This window comes from Leishmania infantum, chromosome 11 (assembly GCF_000002875.2).
Source record: "Leishmania infantum JPCM5 genome chromosome 11".
Taxonomy (NCBI): domain Eukaryota; phylum Euglenozoa; class Kinetoplastea; order Trypanosomatida; family Trypanosomatidae; genus Leishmania; species Leishmania infantum.
Window position 1 is genome coordinate 229,291 of NC_009395.2, and position 16,263 is coordinate 245,553.

Here is a 16,263-nt window from a genome sequence, read left to right on the forward strand (position 1 = left end):
CAAAAAACAGCGACGGTGAAGAGGCGAGCAAGTGTTCTTTGCAGTCAGCAACAACAACAGCAACGGGCCCCCATCTTCCTCCCCTTCCTTCACACAAGCTAACAGGATTCACAAAGACAACAGCGGAGGAGCACATAGAGGACTGTGTGTTGCTACGTGTGTCTCTGCTGTTCCCTCTCGTTGCGCTCATTCCTTTCTCCCTCTTTTTTTTGGCTCCCTCGCTTTATATTTGTCTACGTGTGCTCTCGCTCTCGATCTTTTTTTCGGTTGTTGCTGGTAGTGTTTGCGTAAAATTGTATATTCCTTTGAGTTGACCCCTCACCCTTTTCCTTTTCTCGTGTGGGGCTCCTGCTCCCTTCGGTGCGCGACTGTTTTCTGCTTGTGTGTGCGTGCGTGCGCGTGTGCTCCTTTGTTTTTTGCTTCTTCCGCTCTCTTCGAGGGGCTCATACGAATATATATATATATATATACATACATAGAAGAGACACACCGACACACATAAATACACACACACACACACACACGCAAGGGACCCCCTTTTTGCCGTATAGCTTCTCATCTTTGACTTGTTCGTTGCCCTCTCGTGTGCTTCGCGGGCTCGACACTCGGGAAAACCTCGAGGCAATTATTTTTCTTTTTTTTTGTGTTTGTCGCCTTTGCGTCTCGCTCTCGATTATATTTCTGCGGCTGACAGACTCGTCCCTCGCTCTCTCCGTACAAGGATACATTATTCCATACGTGCATCTTGGCGCCTTTTGTTTTTTATTCTTGAGGTTTGGTCGCTCTGCATTGGTTCTCCTGTCATCGGGTCTCTCTCTTATTTCCTTACGTGTACTTTTTTTTTGTCGTTGCTTCCCCTTTTACGATCTTTTTTTTTCTCCTTTCGATTACGACTCTAGCGTCGCGTCACGTTGCGTGTGTGTGTGTGTGGAAGTGCCCTCCTTCTCTTTCTTCAACGCCACGAAAGCAACATAATCAGTGGCTGCGTCGGTTCATTGAACGATTTTCTTCCCCCATCCCCTCTCTTCTTTTTTTCAGTCGTATTGTCCTTGATCGCTTGACTTTTATACACCATTTTTTAGTTTGAAGCTTCTACATCGCGGTACCGGTTTCGTGCGCGCGTTCTTGTGCACCGCCGGCTGCTCTTGCTTCTGCATATCGCTGTCCCCGCTGGCAGCGTTGGTTGCACCTCCCCTCACCCCCCTGCGCCTGAGTGAGTGTGAGCGTGTTTTCGCACCTTTCACGCATCCTTTTTTTTTTCGTTTTGTGTTTTCTCGTGCTGCTTGTTGTGCACCGCGCGCTATGTACAAATTCCAGTCTTCGTCCCCTCTTTCCACCCATAACTGCGCTACTACCGCCACCAGCACACCCCCAGCTGCTGCCGCCCTTCCCGGCGCTCAGAGCTTCGCTTCGCTCGCCACTGCGCGGCTTCCCCGGGGTTCGGGGCTTTCACGGAACATTCTGGCCGACGACATGGACAACCTGCTGAGCAGCAGCGACTTCACTGCGACGTTGTTGCCGTGGGCCGTTTTCAGTTCTTCAGACGTCCCCGAAGTGACTAAGAGTGAGCAGCAGCAGCAGCAACAGGCACCCTCGCAGGCCTTCAGACGCCTGCCGACTCCTGTGCAGACAAGATCGATTCCTTTTATGCCCAGCATGGACGGTCCCTTCCCCTTTTCGGATTCTGCAGGCGGTGAGGCTCCACAGCAGTTCTCCGCATTGCCGTTGCAACAGCGACACCCGTCGTTTATTTCCCAGAGCTTCTCCAAGGAGTTCCGCACAGTGAATCAGTACACCGCGTCTTCCTTTGTGCACGCGCTCGACACGAAAGCTTCTGCCGCCACCGATCCCCACCTTGTGAGCGCCCACGGCAGTTTTCCGATGCCATTGAACGCGTCGTCGGCGAACCAGGCGGAAGGGGAAAATCTAAGCTGTGCCATCTCCTACAGCAACAACCACGGGGAGGCTTGCGGCGATGAGCGGTCGCGACCATCGCGTCAAGCACACGTGCACGGGAGCGCTTCATTCTTCTCAGCGTCGCTGTCGTCGAGATCTTCCTCGTTACTGTCGCCATTGACGCCCGCTCCAGAGGAGCACATTACCGGGTACACCTCCGTTATCCTGCCGACGGTGCCTCCCTCCTTCACCGGCGAAGACTACTACGAACATGCGATGCATGTTCAGGTAGAGTTTGTCAAGCAGCTGTGCGACGGCACTGGTGGCAACGATAGCAACGGGAGCGGCAAGCTGGAGGAGTTGGGCAGGTCGTGCGATACGTCTCGCAGCTCTTCGCTGCAACGCCTGCAGCAGTCGGCTTCTCTGCACGTGAAGGCAGGCAGCTTTGACGGCCTGTCGGCAGCACCGGGGTCTCGAGCGGCCATGGGGGCGGCGGCATCGAGTGCGCCGGTTGCACCGGCGCCGCCGCCTTTGAGCACGTTCCAACCACTCAGCACTGCCACGACTGGCTCGGACGAGTATCGGGCGTATTCGTCCGCCAGCGCCGCCGGTGCTGGCACCGTGCAGGACGCACCGACCGGGGTCAACCAATTGAAAGGCAGCGCGCACGCGCAGCTTCAGGCGTCTTCGGGGGACTTCCAAACACCGCTGTTGCCGTCGCAGGGGATGGTCCTCCTCCAGCTGCCGCCGCCGCAGCATCGAGCTCCTTTTACTTCATCTCCGTTGCTGGCGCAGACGTGGACTAGCACTGCTGGGGCTGCGAATGGCGAAGAAGTGGCTGCCCCCAGTAGCGGCCAACAGCAACTTCAATTAAACGCTCATTCGCAGTCGAACTCGCGCCAGTACTCTGTCGGGGCCACATCAGGGGCGGCGACGTTTGTAGGTCCGGCTTGGTCTGGCAGCGGTGTCTACACAACTTCACCAGCGCAATCCTTCAATGCTTCCAATGGCTACCACACAGGCAGCGGCACGCCCCCGTCAGGTGGCCCAGCACATCTGATCATGTTAGTGCCTGCGTCCAGTGAAAACTCGTCTACAGGCCACTCGACGCAAGCTCAGCAACACCTTTACGCCATGCAGGTGCCGGCTCAGACTCTCTCTACCAGCGAGACAGCCGCCGCGCCTCGTTATGTATCTTCTCACTGCAGTGGCGCTGTACCGTCCCCATCGATGCAGCTGTCGAGCCCCACAACGGTGGCTTCTGGTAGCGGTGCCAGTGCCGTCCCCCTGCTGTACGTAACAGCACCGACAGCTTTTGCGGGGTTCCCGCCCACGGCGGCGGGGCGTCAGGTGAACACATCGCCCCCCTCCAGCGTCTCTGGCCACTCGTGCTCCGTCAGCATGACACAAGCTTCTGCACCAGAGATATCTTCGCCGAGCTCGCACTACCTGTACCTGCACACCTATCCTCCAGCGAACCACTCGCCATCGCGGCCGCTGCCCCTGCAGCAGTACTCAGGGCACTTCCCCTCACAAGTGCCTAGCGCGGGTATGCCGAAAGCGGCCGAGCAGGCAGCCTCGGCCTCCCTGCACGCCAGGACGCCATCGCCCTTGGGCACGGCAGCCGCAGCGCATCTGCCGCACGCCATGAGCACCGAGGCCTTCTCTCCAGGCAGCAAGATGGCTGGGCTGAAGTGCCCTAGCATCCGGCCGGTAGCGCCTGCGACAAGCACAGATATGCTGCGCAAGCAGGTTAATGTCCACGGTGCCATGATGAACGTGCTGCCCTTTTACCCGTACAACGAGAGTGCCCCACCCGCGCTGACGGCGCCAATTGTGACGGGGACCCGATCGGCCAGCAACAGCACTCTCGTGCAGTCCTTGAGCGGGTCGGGCTGGTCGTCGCGGTCCGTGAATAGCAACACAGAGTGCAACCTGGACGGAAGTCGGCGATCACTGGACGGTTTTAGGAGCCACGATGGAGCGAAGGCGTCCTCTTGCACGTTGAGAGGTGACACGCCCTCGCTGGAGAACGCGCCTGTGTTGCCCATTTTCATTCAAATGTTTCCGTGCGAACTGCGTGACCGCGTCGGCCTACTGAACCGCGTGATAGAAGCGACGTGCGGGCGTGACGCTGGTCTTGTGCAGAGCTTCGAAACCCGTTCCGAAACATCCTTCATCGCCCATGTGCGGACGAACAACGTGTGGGAGTTGATCTACAAGTTGCGGTGCCGTGTGCTGATGGATCGGTTTGGCTTCTGGTACGCGGCCGACATCGATCAGTATGTGCGCATGAAGGAGTACTGCGAAAGTGTTCGGCGCCTGCCGCAGCAGACGAGGCATTTCCAGACTGATGGGCTGCCCTGCATGCCGCTCGTCGTGGAGCTGTCGCGCTCACTGGATCGCGGGCTGGTCCCTGAAAACACTGGACCGCGCTGCTTCGACGAGCTCGTGCCGATCGCCGCCGTGGATCGCCATCGTTCCCGCCTGCAAGGGTCGTCGTCGGCGCACAATGGCCACTCCAACGCGAGCATGAGCGGCAAGGCCGTGGCCGCCAGCGGCGCCTCTGCAGCTGGCGGTAGCGTTCTCCTCACTAGCGTTGGCGATGTGCGATCGCTGCATGGCGGGTCGCCGGTTTTTCCGACCAACAATGGCCATGCGATGATGTTGTCACCGCACATGGTGCCAGTATTGGCGGGTGGTAGCTACAGGGCTGGCGGTAGCACGAGTGGCAGCAGTGCGCAGGTGATTCACATGGACCCAAAGTTCCTGCCACCATCCTTTGCCATGTAGCGAAGTCCGTAAAAAGTGCGCCCGCAGACACACAAGCGCTGAGCGTGTCACGCCAACCCTCGTGGCTCCTCTTTTGCCTCTATGTCGTTGTTTCGGCTCTTTCATTGTCCATCTCTCGGTGCTGCCCTTCTGCGCTTCTTCTTTTTCTTCTTGTGTGCCTACTCTCGCCTCCCCCCGACACACACACACACACACATCACACGGTAGCTCCTGCCCCTCCTTTGGTTTTGAGCTTTCTCGTCCCAGCTTGTATTCAGGTTACTGCGCGATCCTCTTTGTTATATATAACTATATATATATATATAGTTATATTCTCTTTTGTGTACGGATTCCGAACTCCTCGTTCACAGCACCCCCCGCCTCTTCCTCTCCGTCTTGAAAGCTCTTGCCCCCTCCCCCTTGCCGTCGTCTTAACTTTACGCTGGTCTCGGCGTGACGGGGCTCTTCTTTTCCTTCCCGCTCTTTGTAAGGTTTTCTTCTTCCCTCCTGCCTTATGCCCTTGATGGCATTCCGTGTTTCTGGTATACACACGCGCATATATACACATATATATATATATGTATATAGATATTCCCTTTAAGAGCTGGCAAGCACCGGTCTTATGCATGTATTACTGTTCATATCTCTCTTTTCTCGTGTGAGTATCGGTAAAGGATGGATGATGAGGCTCATGCTGCTTGGAGCTGAAGTGCATGCGTGCATGCGATACTGCTTTGGTTCGTTATGCATGTGCTTGTCCTTGGCTTGTTGCAGCTGAATACCGGAGAAAGCCGAGAGTGGGTGATGAGATGGGGCAACTTGCCTCTCTCTGGCTTCTTCTCAGTGTACGTCTTCTCTTTTTCTTTCACCCGCTTGAACTTCCTTCACCGCATGCGCAAGCGCGCCAGCGCCTCGACGGCGTGATCCTGATGACGCACGGGCTAGCGCGTCTCTTTCTGTACGGGTGCTTTGCCCCCCCCCCCCCCTCCGCCGAATCAACTGCCTCGCGGCTTTCCGGGCTTGAAGTGCGTGAATACACATGTATACTTCGTGCGCATCTGATATATATATAGTAGATGGATGTGCATGTAGGTGTGTGTGTGTGTACATGTATGCTGGGTGCGCGTGCGTACATGTACGTGCCTATGTATATGTATATATATATATAAATGTATATAGATGCCTATATATGACAGTGTGCGTATGCATATAGGTGTGTGGGGGTGTTCAGCGCTTAATGCTCACCCAACGCCCACCTTCTCCATCGTTTTACCTTTACCCAGGAACACACATGAAAAAAGACAAGAAAAGCACCGCGAAAAGGGAACGTTGCATTGTTTTGCACTCGTTTATGTTGGCTTATGCATGCAAGCATCCTTTCGAAGCTACGTTGAGGTCTCCAAACTAAGGACTGTGTGCGTGCATGCTCTCTCGTGGCATTCGCACTTTATTTGTGCCTCTTCCTTCGTTGTATAGCCCTCTCGTCTTTTCTATGTGTTTGTGTGCATGTAGGTGTGTGCCCATTCTCTTCTCGGATCACCTCCTCAGCATATACACCATCAGAGGGAGGGGGAGAGAAGGAGAGACAAGCACGACGTCGCTCAGCGTGGCCACCGCATCCTCTTCCATTCTCTCACTCGTCCCTGCTCCGTTTACGTTTTCTTCCCGTCTTATTTAGCCCGCTGCGCATCTTCGGTGACGCCGCCGTGCTTCCACCCCCTTTTTCCTACTTTTTTTTTGTTTGATCTCTGCCCCATCCCCTCCACTTTTATCTACTTCACTTTTTTTTTCTCCGAATCTTCTGTTTCTCCATGCGCGCTTCAGCGCGTCACGTGTCGCCAGAGGGAATGCACATCGAAATGCCTGCTCAGTGTGCTTGTGTTTGTGTCTTCGCCTAGGCGTCTTTCTGAGAGGACGAGAGGCGACATGTGTGCTTTTTCGTTTTTTTTATACCGATGCTGTGATTGGTGATGTTGGCCATCTTTGCTGCTGTCTCGTTCTGTGCATGCTGCCTGTTTTGCTTCCTCTCCCCCTTTTTGTGTGCCCTGAACCACGCACAGAAACTACTCACGCCTTGTCGAAAATCACGAAGGTCCCCGTGTTGCTGTGTTGCGCTTCGTTGTGTGTGTGTGTGTGTGCTTTATGCTGTCCTGACGTTGTTCCCTTGTGTGCCGGGTGCATTCAGGTTTCACCCAAAGAAGGAAACGAAATACGCCGCTTTCACATGGTTGCTCGTCCAGCGTGGGCAGAGAGAGACACCGGAGCCACGAAAAGTATAAGCGGAAGGTGAGGGAGCGACTCCTTTCCTTCGTCAGTTACGTGCTCTCGGTGTCTCTTTGCCTTTCTTCGCGGCAGCCGGAGGCCACCGCACTGTCTTCTGTTTCCATGTTTGATTCCCCCCTCCCCCCTCTCCCTTCCTCCCATGTAGCTGTGACACGTCCTCTCGCTCCTTTTTGGCATTCCGCGTTGTCTCTTGGTCTTGGATCTCCCACGCCCTATTCGCTCATCTTCGCTGCCCCTCCCTTTCTTTTCGTCTTTTGGTTTGATGAATGGTTGACTTTTCCTTTGATGTGTATCTTCTACGTGGGCGCGCATGGGCTGACGCGGACGCGGGCGGTGTGCGTTTTTGTGCGTGTGGAGCGAAGGGCTGCTGACAGCGGCCTTTGTTGTCGTTGTTGTCTCTCTCTCTCTCTTGCACTTTTGTTTTGTTCCATACTCACCCCAACACCTCTTGTGTTGGTTCCCCTTGCTGATATCACTTGTATCTGCGCGCCAAGTCTGCGCGCGCTCTTTACACTCTTGCGACGGGTTCTTCTGTTCTCCGTCGTACGCCACCCTCCATCAGCTGTGGCGCTGTTTTCTTCCATTTTCTCTTCCGGTTTTCGCCTTTTTTCTGTGTTTCTGCGTTCTTTGGACCCCTCCCCCACTCCCACTGCCTCCGACCCGCTCATGACGTGTATGCTGGAGCATCGCTCCCATGCCCGCTCCCCACCCCCTACGAGTACACCTACGTCGGTGTCCTACCCCTCTACCCCTTTATCTTTCTTCGTCAGCGCCTCCTCCCATCCAGATCCCTTCCTTTCGAACACCCCTCTTCCCCGAAAGCCTAAGGAAAAGACGGAATCAAGCGGAGCCGTCGGAGGGGCACACCCCTTATGTCTGTAACCTCCATGATGCGCTCTCGTTCTTTCGTGTTTCGCTTTCCGATCCACCGCTCCCTCGGTTATCCCTTCTCCTCTTTCACCCCTTGCACGTTTGCCTGTGTGGTGTAGTCTTTGCGGACGGCGACGGCCCCCTCTCCCTTTTTTCCCTGTCCTTGACTCTGGTGTGTGCGTGTGTGTGTGTTGCAATGCCTCATCCTCTTTCTTCCTTTCCCTTCTCCATACCGAGCGTATTTTCGTCTGGCTTGTTTTTATTTTTTTCTTTTTTTTTTTGAGGATCCTCTCCCCACCGTCCCTGCCTCTCTCAATGTTCGACGGATACGCGGGAGGGAAGGGCAGCTCTGAATGTGCCACAAAGGCCACTCACTCCTGATAAGGACAGGGCAACAGAAACGCATACACATACAAGGTTAATTCGCTAAATAGGAGTGGGAGTGCCGTGGTGTCGGTGGCGGGCCCAACTCGTACCCTGTCCCCTCTACTCAAGTTTCTCTCCCTACCCTGTCTCTGCGTCACACCCGTCGAACCGCGTGGGAGCACACCCATTCCATGACAGAGAGCGGCGCTTCCCTCCGTTCCTCGGCTGAGGGTGCGAGCTTGCCGGCACGTCAGTTTGCTTCAGATGTCTCGCATATACGCTTCATCGTCTTTGTTCCATGCCGTTGAGAAGTGGAAAGTCACGCGTACGGTATATCGGGCGCAAACAGACGCCGACGGATGCGCGCATATGCTACTGAGCCATCCATGCTTTCAGCTCCGTCACGCTCGGCGGCGTGCCGTGTATGAGGCACCTCTTCTGACTTCACAAGTCGTCTGGTTCTGCTTTCTCTCCACCTCCGACTTTTCGCCAGCGGCCCAACTTTCCGCTTCTCGCGCCTCCTCGTCCATCGCCTGCTGTCTCCGGCAATCGCGCCGGTGCTCTCTATTAGACTTGCAACGTTTGACCGTTCACCCTTACACACACGTATGCGCCCATGTGCTTGTGTGGGCGTCTTCACGAGCCGACGCACCCCTCCTTCTGTTGCATGCCAAATTGCAAAACACGCATTTCTCACGGGCACACCACAACATCGCTTCATGACAGTACACAGACCCGCACACCGCTGAGCTCGGTGTGGATATGACTGTGCTCAAGGGTGAGGAGCTGCGCGAGAAGGGCTATGGCGGCATCTACGCTGTCGGCAAGTGTGCGCAGTACCCGCCGCACCTGGTGACGCTGCGCTACAGGAACCCGAACGCCGCTGAGGGCGCCAAGAATATTGCGATGGTTGGCAAGGGTATCGTGTACGACTGTGGCGGCCTTGCGCTGAAGCCAGCGGCGCACATGACGAACATGAAGACGGATATGGGCGGCTCGGCTGGCGTGTTCTGCGCCTTCATCGCGGTGGTGCGCAGCATGAAGATGCAGAGGACTCACTTCAGCCACATCGCCAACATCAGCGTGACGCTGTGCTTGGCAGAGAACGCGATCGGCCCCCACTCGTACCGCAACGACGACGTTGTGGTGATGAAGTCGGGCAAGTCGGTGGAGGTGATGAACACGGATGCGGAGGGCCGCATCGTGCTGGGCGACGGCGTGTGCTACGCGACGGGCGAGCAGGACTTCGTCCCGGATGTGCTGATCGACATGGCGACGCTGACGGGTGCGCAGGGTGTGGCGACGGGCTCGAAGCACGCCGGCGTTTACGCCAGCGATGCCGAGGCGGAAAAGGACATGATCAATGCGGGCCTGCGGTCCGGCGACCTGTGCTACCCAGTGCTGTACTGCCCCGAGTACCACGAGGAGGTGTACAAAAGCCCTTGCGCCGACATGCGCAACACTGCGAACTCGCCATCCAGCGCCGGCTCGAGCTGCGGCGGGTACTTTGTCGAGCAGCACCTGAGCGAGCGCTTCAGGGGCCCCTTTGTGCACGTTGATATGGCCTACCCCAGCTCCAACATGACTGCGGCGGACGTAGTGATGATGAGTCCCTGATGATGCAGGACGTGCGCAGCACGCACGGAGGCAGCCCATTTCTGGTGTGAAGGGCATGAAGAGGGGGGAGGGGGTGGGAAGGAGAAAACAAGAATAGTCGAGGTGGCCGAAAGGATCTCTGGTTTTAGGGGGCGCACTCCGGAGGTCTGCGGGGGAACGAAGTGAGTGGTGTGGAAGCAAAAGGAAAGTGCCAAAGTCCGCAGGTGGCAGTCGAGCGGCAGAGGAAGTGCGGCTGAGCGCATCTTGGCTGCCGATGCACAGCATGAAGACGAGACGTGCTGTGCTGCGGCGAAGCATCGCTGAAAAAGCGATTGCGTGAAGGCGTGCCGTCGTGCCGCTCGATACACCCCCATCGCAACTGGGTCGCAGAGTTTCTTCTCGCGCCGCTGTGCGGTATGCTCTCCCTGTGTTTATGTGGGTCTGCTTTAGGTATGCCAGGCGCACGCTTTCTCTATCCTACTCGCTCCCTCCGACAGCGCGGCGAGTGGCGCGTTTGCATGTACACATACGTGCACATGTGTGTGTGTGTGTGCATCTTTCCACTTCGTAGTCCCCGATGACGCGTTCTCTGGCGGGCCGGCGCCGCCATCATTTTTCAGCCTTTTCTGCTCGATCTTCTGCCGCCCTTTCGTATTCTCTCGCCCCCTACAAACTGGTGTGAGGTCGTCGGCGTGTCTTTTCGCTTTCCCGAGTGCGTAGGCGCTGAGGGTTGCTGCTCTGGCTCCGAGTTGTGGTGCGTTGTTGTAGCTCGCATGGGGGGTCCCCTCTGACTTGTTGCTTCCTTATATGCCTTCTCCCTCTGTCACTCTCTTCATCGGGTCTCAGGGACGCACCGGCTTTGTGCGTCGAATCCTATGGGCGCGTTTCCCTCTCTACGCGTGTGTATGTGTGCGTGCGTGCCCAGCCTATGCGCGGACTTTGGGCGATAGCGGTGACGCGCGACAAGGATGCAGAACCAAAGGTCGTTTCGTTAAGCGACTCGGTGCGACACTGCTGAGAAGGGGCGGAAAGGGTTCATTGCTGGCTGACCGTGCCTTCCTGTGCGGCTGGTTGCCTTTGGCGGCTTTCTTTTTTAGCGTCTCCTGCTGTCTCTCTCTTGCAATGCTGTTTACCTGTGCGTGCGTGCGCACGTGCATTGGTGGCGCGAGTGTGCATGTGCCCTCGAACCCTCTTCCTTTCACTGCTATACACGCCTCCTCTTTTGTGCTTGGTCTCCCTCTTCTCCCTCGCGCGTTCGCGTCTGTGTTGACTTCGCCTTCGTCTGCAAGTCGTCTCTTCTTTCCACCGACCTCGGCAGCCTGGCGGATGTAGAGAGAGGAGGGGCGTCACAGAGGGACGGGAAGGCATTGCGGATGACGACCCCAGCTTCTTCGCCTCCACGGCGTTATTCACTTTATCACGACCTCCATCGTAGCTGTAAGCGGTGCCGGCAGTGCACAGGAGGGAGAGGGCCGGGGGGGGGGAAGAGTTGGAGAGAGAGAGCGATCGTGCCACACACTGTCGTCCTTGACGGAAAGGAGTAAAAAAATAGCCGACAAAATCGCCTGCACGCGCACGCGATTTCATTTCGCGCTGTGGCTGCCCCCGACGCCCCCCGGTGGCGAGCGAGGGTTGGGCTTGAAGTCCAGGCAATGGGGCGGTGGAAGGAATCTACGGTGTGTGGCTTGAGGTGGTGGTGGCGAATAGGAATAGAGAGACTCTTCGTCTCTTCTACCTCTCTGGAACTTACAGCTCTTTCACCGTGATAGGCGCACCCCTCTCCCCAACCCCTTCCCCCGAAACACGCTGCCCCTCGGCTCACGTTTGCGGGCTAAAAAAAGCTGTTTGCCACGTGAGAGGCATACTTACTTGTGCCGGACCCCCTCTCTCTTCCCATCTCTTTGTGTCTCCTCTTTCGCCTATTCTTTTTCCTTGTTTTCCATCGAACAACTTTCCACACTGTCTCTGCCTTTCACACGAGCGCACGAACCACGCCTGCACACCTCGCGATTTCGTTCTTCGGAGTTGCTCATCAGCTTCCTGATCGTCGCACCCCCTCCTCATCCTCCTCCTCCTTTCTTCATTGACACGGTTGCTTCTGTGTTGCATTCGCTTATCGTTCTTACTTGTTCTCTATCTATAAATCAATCCTCGTGTGTGTGTGTGTGCGTGTGCATCTGCACTACCGACGTAAAGTGCCTTCCACTCCCGAATCTGTTGTTGTGTGTGTGTTTTTTTTTCTTTTAGTGTTTCGCGTACGCCACATTTTGTCTTTCATCACCGCCGGTTTCACTCTGGGCCCCTCCCCCCTCCCCCCACCCCCGCACCCCTGCTTTCGCTTTCGTTTCGCATCGCTGCCCCTCACGTTCTCTCCGTATCTTGATCAGACACGCCCGTGATGAAGCGCCCGCGTTCCAATTCGGTGGTGGAGGAGACGGCGGTGTCGGCGTACGTGCAGACGTGCACGAACTTCAGGTCGAATGTGACGTTCACGGACATCTCGAAGGTATCATGTGTTGCGCCGCACGTGCTTCTGGTGGGCGCGCTGGAGCAGCTGCGCGAAAGCTCTCTCAAGTCCGTGCTGTTCTACTGCCCGGCTGTCGCGGAGGCGCTACAGCGCGTCAAGGCTGGTGCGACGGTGAAGACGCTTGCGGAGGTTCCGGGGCGCAAGGGCTACACGGAAGTGACGGTGACGGCGCTGCCGGCAACCAGGTCGCGCACAAACTGCCCTTACCGCGCGGACAGCATGTCGGAGGCCGTCGCTGCTGCGTGCGGGAGCGTCGAAGAAGGCGAGGTGCTTGACGTGTACGTGCGCGCGCCTGCTGGCTCCGAGACGGCGGTCGCGAACGCTGTTGCGCGTGCTGCGCCCCACTCGTACACCGCGAAGGCTAGGCAGGCGACGAAGGCGTACATGAAGCAGGCAGTAACGTTGAATGTCGTGATGTCGTCACGCGCTGCGTTCACACAGGAGCTGGTGCGCGGAAAGTCCGTGTGCGTGGCGGAGCTGGAGGCGATCTGCACGTCTGTGCAGCTGTGCCAGCGCCTGGTGGACACGCCGCCGTGCATGCTGGACACTGTCGTGTACGCTGAGATCGCTGCTGCTTACGCCGCTGAGCTCGGTGTGGATATGACTGTGCTCAAGGGTGAGGAGCTGCGCGAGAAGGGCTATGGCGGCATCTACGCTGTCGGCAAGTGTGCGCAGTACCCGCCGCACCTGGTGACGCTGCGCTACAGGAACCCGAACGCCGCTGAGGGCGCCAAGAATATTGCGATGGTTGGCAAGGGTATCGTGTACGACTGTGGCGGCCTTGCGCTGAAGCCAGCGGCGCACATGACGAACATGAAGACGGATATGGGCGGCTCGGCTGGCGTGTTCTGCGCCTTCATCGCGGTGGTGCGCAGCATGAAGATGCAGAGGACTCACTTCAGCCACATCGCCAACATCAGCGTGACGCTGTGCTTGGCAGAGAACGCGATCGGCCCCCACTCGTACCGCAACGACGACGTTGTGGTGATGAAGTCGGGCAAGTCGGTGGAGGTGATGAACACGGATGCGGAGGGCCGCATCGTGCTGGGCGACGGCGTGTGCTACGCGACGGGCGAGCAGGACTTCGTCCCGGATGTGCTGATCGACATGGCGACGCTGACGGGTGCGCAGGGTGTGGCGACGGGCTCGAAGCACGCCGGCGTTTACGCCAGCGATGCCGAGGCGGAAAAGGACATGATCAATGCGGGCCTGCGGTCCGGCGACCTGTGCTACCCAGTGCTGTACTGCCCCGAGTACCACGAGGAGGTGTACAAAAGCCCTTGCGCCGACATGCGCAACACTGCGAACTCGCCATCCAGCGCCGGCTCGAGCTGCGGCGGGTACTTTGTCGAGCAGCACCTGAGCGAGCGCTTCAGGGGCCCCTTTGTGCACGTTGATATGGCCTACCCCAGCTCCAACACGGCCGGCGCCACCGGCTACGGTGTTACTCTCGTGTTCGAGTTTCTGCGCCAGCACTAGCAATGGCTGAAACCGCGGCGTTGCAGGATCGAAGAGGCGCAACACAAACACACACACACACACAAGCAAGCAAGCTGGTTTTCGTGCAGAGGGAGGTGGGTTGTAGGATGTACCCGCTACTCTAACTTGGCCCGGCGCGCGCGTGTCGCACCCCGCCACTGGTGTTTCTCTGGGTTCACTTCTCTCAATTTTACTTTTTCCTTCGTGTCCCTTTGTACGCTTCAGCATGCGTAGGGCCACCCGTGCGCCGGCAGCTCGCCGGCACAGTGCTCATCCGCTAAGCAGGCCGGTTGGGGGCGCTGTCTGGAGCACTTTTTCGTGTGTTTTCCCCTTCCTTGAGTGTTTTTTTTTGTGTCTTTTTTTTCATTCTTGTGTATGCTCTTTCTAGTTAATGTTTGTTCTGAAAAAGAAAGCGTCGTTTTTGGCCAATCAAGCGAGCCGTAGACCCACGCCCGGGCATTGTGGCCGATGCACGTTGGCTGTCGCTTCTCTGTGTTCCGACCCGCTCATCGACGTTTTACCGTGTACGGTTATTTGCACGGTAGCCTTCCTCTCTTGCCTTCACGCAGGTGTCGGGCGGATGGCCACGGACAAGCAACAGCGCAGCGTGCTGAGGAAGTGAGGGAGGGAGAGGGAGGAGGAGACAGAGGCGTTGGAGAGCGGTGCGGCTTGCTTGATTGTGTGCGCCAAGCCGTGAAGAGCAGAGGAGGAGTATTCGAGGCAAGAGCAAAGAGAAAAGCCGGCGAGGCGACGTGTTCTTTTCCTTCTCTTTCTGAAGGGATTCGGCTCGTGTTGCTGTCTTGCACACAGACGCACACACACAGAGAAGCATAGACGTATACATATATATATATATATCTCCCCGTCTAGACGCGCACATCTTTTTTGTGTTTTTTTTCTTTTCTGTATGCGTGTGCGTTTGCTTCCCCTTCCTTTTGTTTTGTGTGTTTTTCTCTTTAGTGGTGTCTTGAGCGATTATCGAAACAAGCAAGGATGAAGGAGAGGGAGAGCGAGAGACGCACATGGTTAGCTGCTAAGGAAACGGGACTGGGTCTGTTGGCGGCCGGCCCTTACCCCTGCTCCGTTCTTCGCAGCGCAGGCCTCATTGGTGTGTACACGCACGGCGCATACATACAGACGCCAACGTGCAGCGACAAGCACCATTACTGTCTCGGGGCGCCTTGAAATGCGCGTCGCATGTGTGCGTGTGTGTGCCTTGCGGGAGAGGCAGAGGAGGGCAAAACGAAAGAGCGTTGCTCTGTGCCGAGTTGCACAGCGCGAAGGAAGGAAAGTGTGTGTGACGTGTGGGCATGGGTGTCTCTGAGGGACTCGGGGACAGCTGATGAATACGATGTGGAGAGGTGCAACGGAAGGGCAACAGCAGTAACAGAGAGTTTCGCCTCCCTCACAGCCCCCCTCCTGCCCTGCGCCGCTCTACGCTTCTTGCGCTCTCGTTTTTTTTTTTGTCGCTGCCCTTCACCTCTCTCCCTTTTCCTTCCGTCTTGCCCCCTGTCCTTTACGCCGATCATTTTCGCGGAAGCGCGTTCGCGTCCGCCCGCGCAGCGAGGCCTCGACAAGAGCAAGGTACTGTCACACGCACGCATGATCAAAATTGCACTCCTCTCTCGCCTGCGCTGTTCTTTCTTCGGCGTGCCCCTTCTCCAGCTTTCCATCCACCAATCAGCGGGACCGACGCACGCGCACACGCACACGCATAAAAGGACGCACCTATAGAAAGGTAAACGGCGAGGCGCTGCCGCCGTTCGGCTCTGCTCTTTTTTGTTCGTTCCTTTCCAACAGTTTCGCTGCCTCGTGTGTGTGTGTGGGGGGGGGGCGTGGCGTACTACTTCGCTGCTGCCATAGAAGGACAGGAAGGGCACTTGAAAACGCCGACGCTGGGCGGCATCCGTCCCATCATCACAGGCATATACACTCACACACGCACATCGCATATTTGCATACACCCAGCTCCGTGCGCACGTGCGCTGTCGCTTCCCACCTCACGAGAGGCACGGCAGTAAACACAGGAGAGAGACCGCGCGGTCTTAAGCGTGGGCGTTGCCGGGTAGCCATCCTTTTTTTCGGCTTGCCACTTTACTCAGCCTGGGGTTCAGAGGGGGCCTTCCTCACCTCTACAATTACCGTGAGCTGGTCTCTCACGTTGTCACGTTGTCACATAGCCGCGCGCCGTGTTTTCCTTCAGCAGACGGTGGTGTTGCTCTGGTGTCGGTCATACGCACTAGATGGGCGACGAGCAGATCACGGAGAAGCAAGGGCGCTCCAGCGTAATAGATGGCGCTGCAGGGCCGCCGCCATCTCCACCACAACGGCAAGCGACAGGGCGGGAAACGGGTAACCACATTGCACATGTTTTTCGTGCTCTCCAGCAGCTGCAACCGCTCGGGTCGGGGCTATCGGCATCCTCTTCACAGCCCACCAACTCTTCAGCGTTCGAGAATGGCGCCGCTGCGTGG

At 57.0% G+C, this 16,263-nt stretch overlaps 3 protein-coding genes across 3 annotated transcripts; all 3 read left to right on the plus strand.

Moving 5' to 3' along the window:
• Positions 1 to 1,473: 1,473 nt before the first annotated feature.
• On the plus strand, positions 1,474 to 4,689 carry LINJ_11_0620 (conserved hypothetical protein; the record flags this gene model as incomplete). Its single annotated transcript, XM_003392206.1, has 1 exon — positions 1,474 to 4,689. One exon carries the CDS (start codon positions 1,474 to 1,476, stop codon positions 4,687 to 4,689), a length of 3,216 nt encoding a protein of 1,071 aa, XP_003392254.1.
• A 4,260-nt stretch (positions 4,690 to 8,949) lies between these two features.
• LINJ_11_0630 (metallo-peptidase, Clan MF, Family M17) lies at positions 8,950 to 9,804 on the plus strand (the record flags this gene model as incomplete). The annotated part of the gene is made up of 1 exon (XM_001463826.1): positions 8,950 to 9,804. The coding sequence occupies one exon, from the start codon at positions 8,950 to 8,952 to the stop codon at positions 9,802 to 9,804; it is 855 nt and encodes a 284-aa protein (XP_001463863.1).
• A 2,377-nt stretch (positions 9,805 to 12,181) lies between these two features.
• LINJ_11_0640 (metallo-peptidase, Clan MF, Family M17) lies at positions 12,182 to 13,789 on the plus strand (the record flags this gene model as incomplete). Its single annotated transcript, XM_001463827.1, has 1 exon — positions 12,182 to 13,789. One exon carries the CDS (start codon positions 12,182 to 12,184, stop codon positions 13,787 to 13,789), a length of 1,608 nt encoding a protein of 535 aa, XP_001463864.1.
• Between the last annotated feature and the right edge of the window lie 2,474 nt (positions 13,790 to 16,263).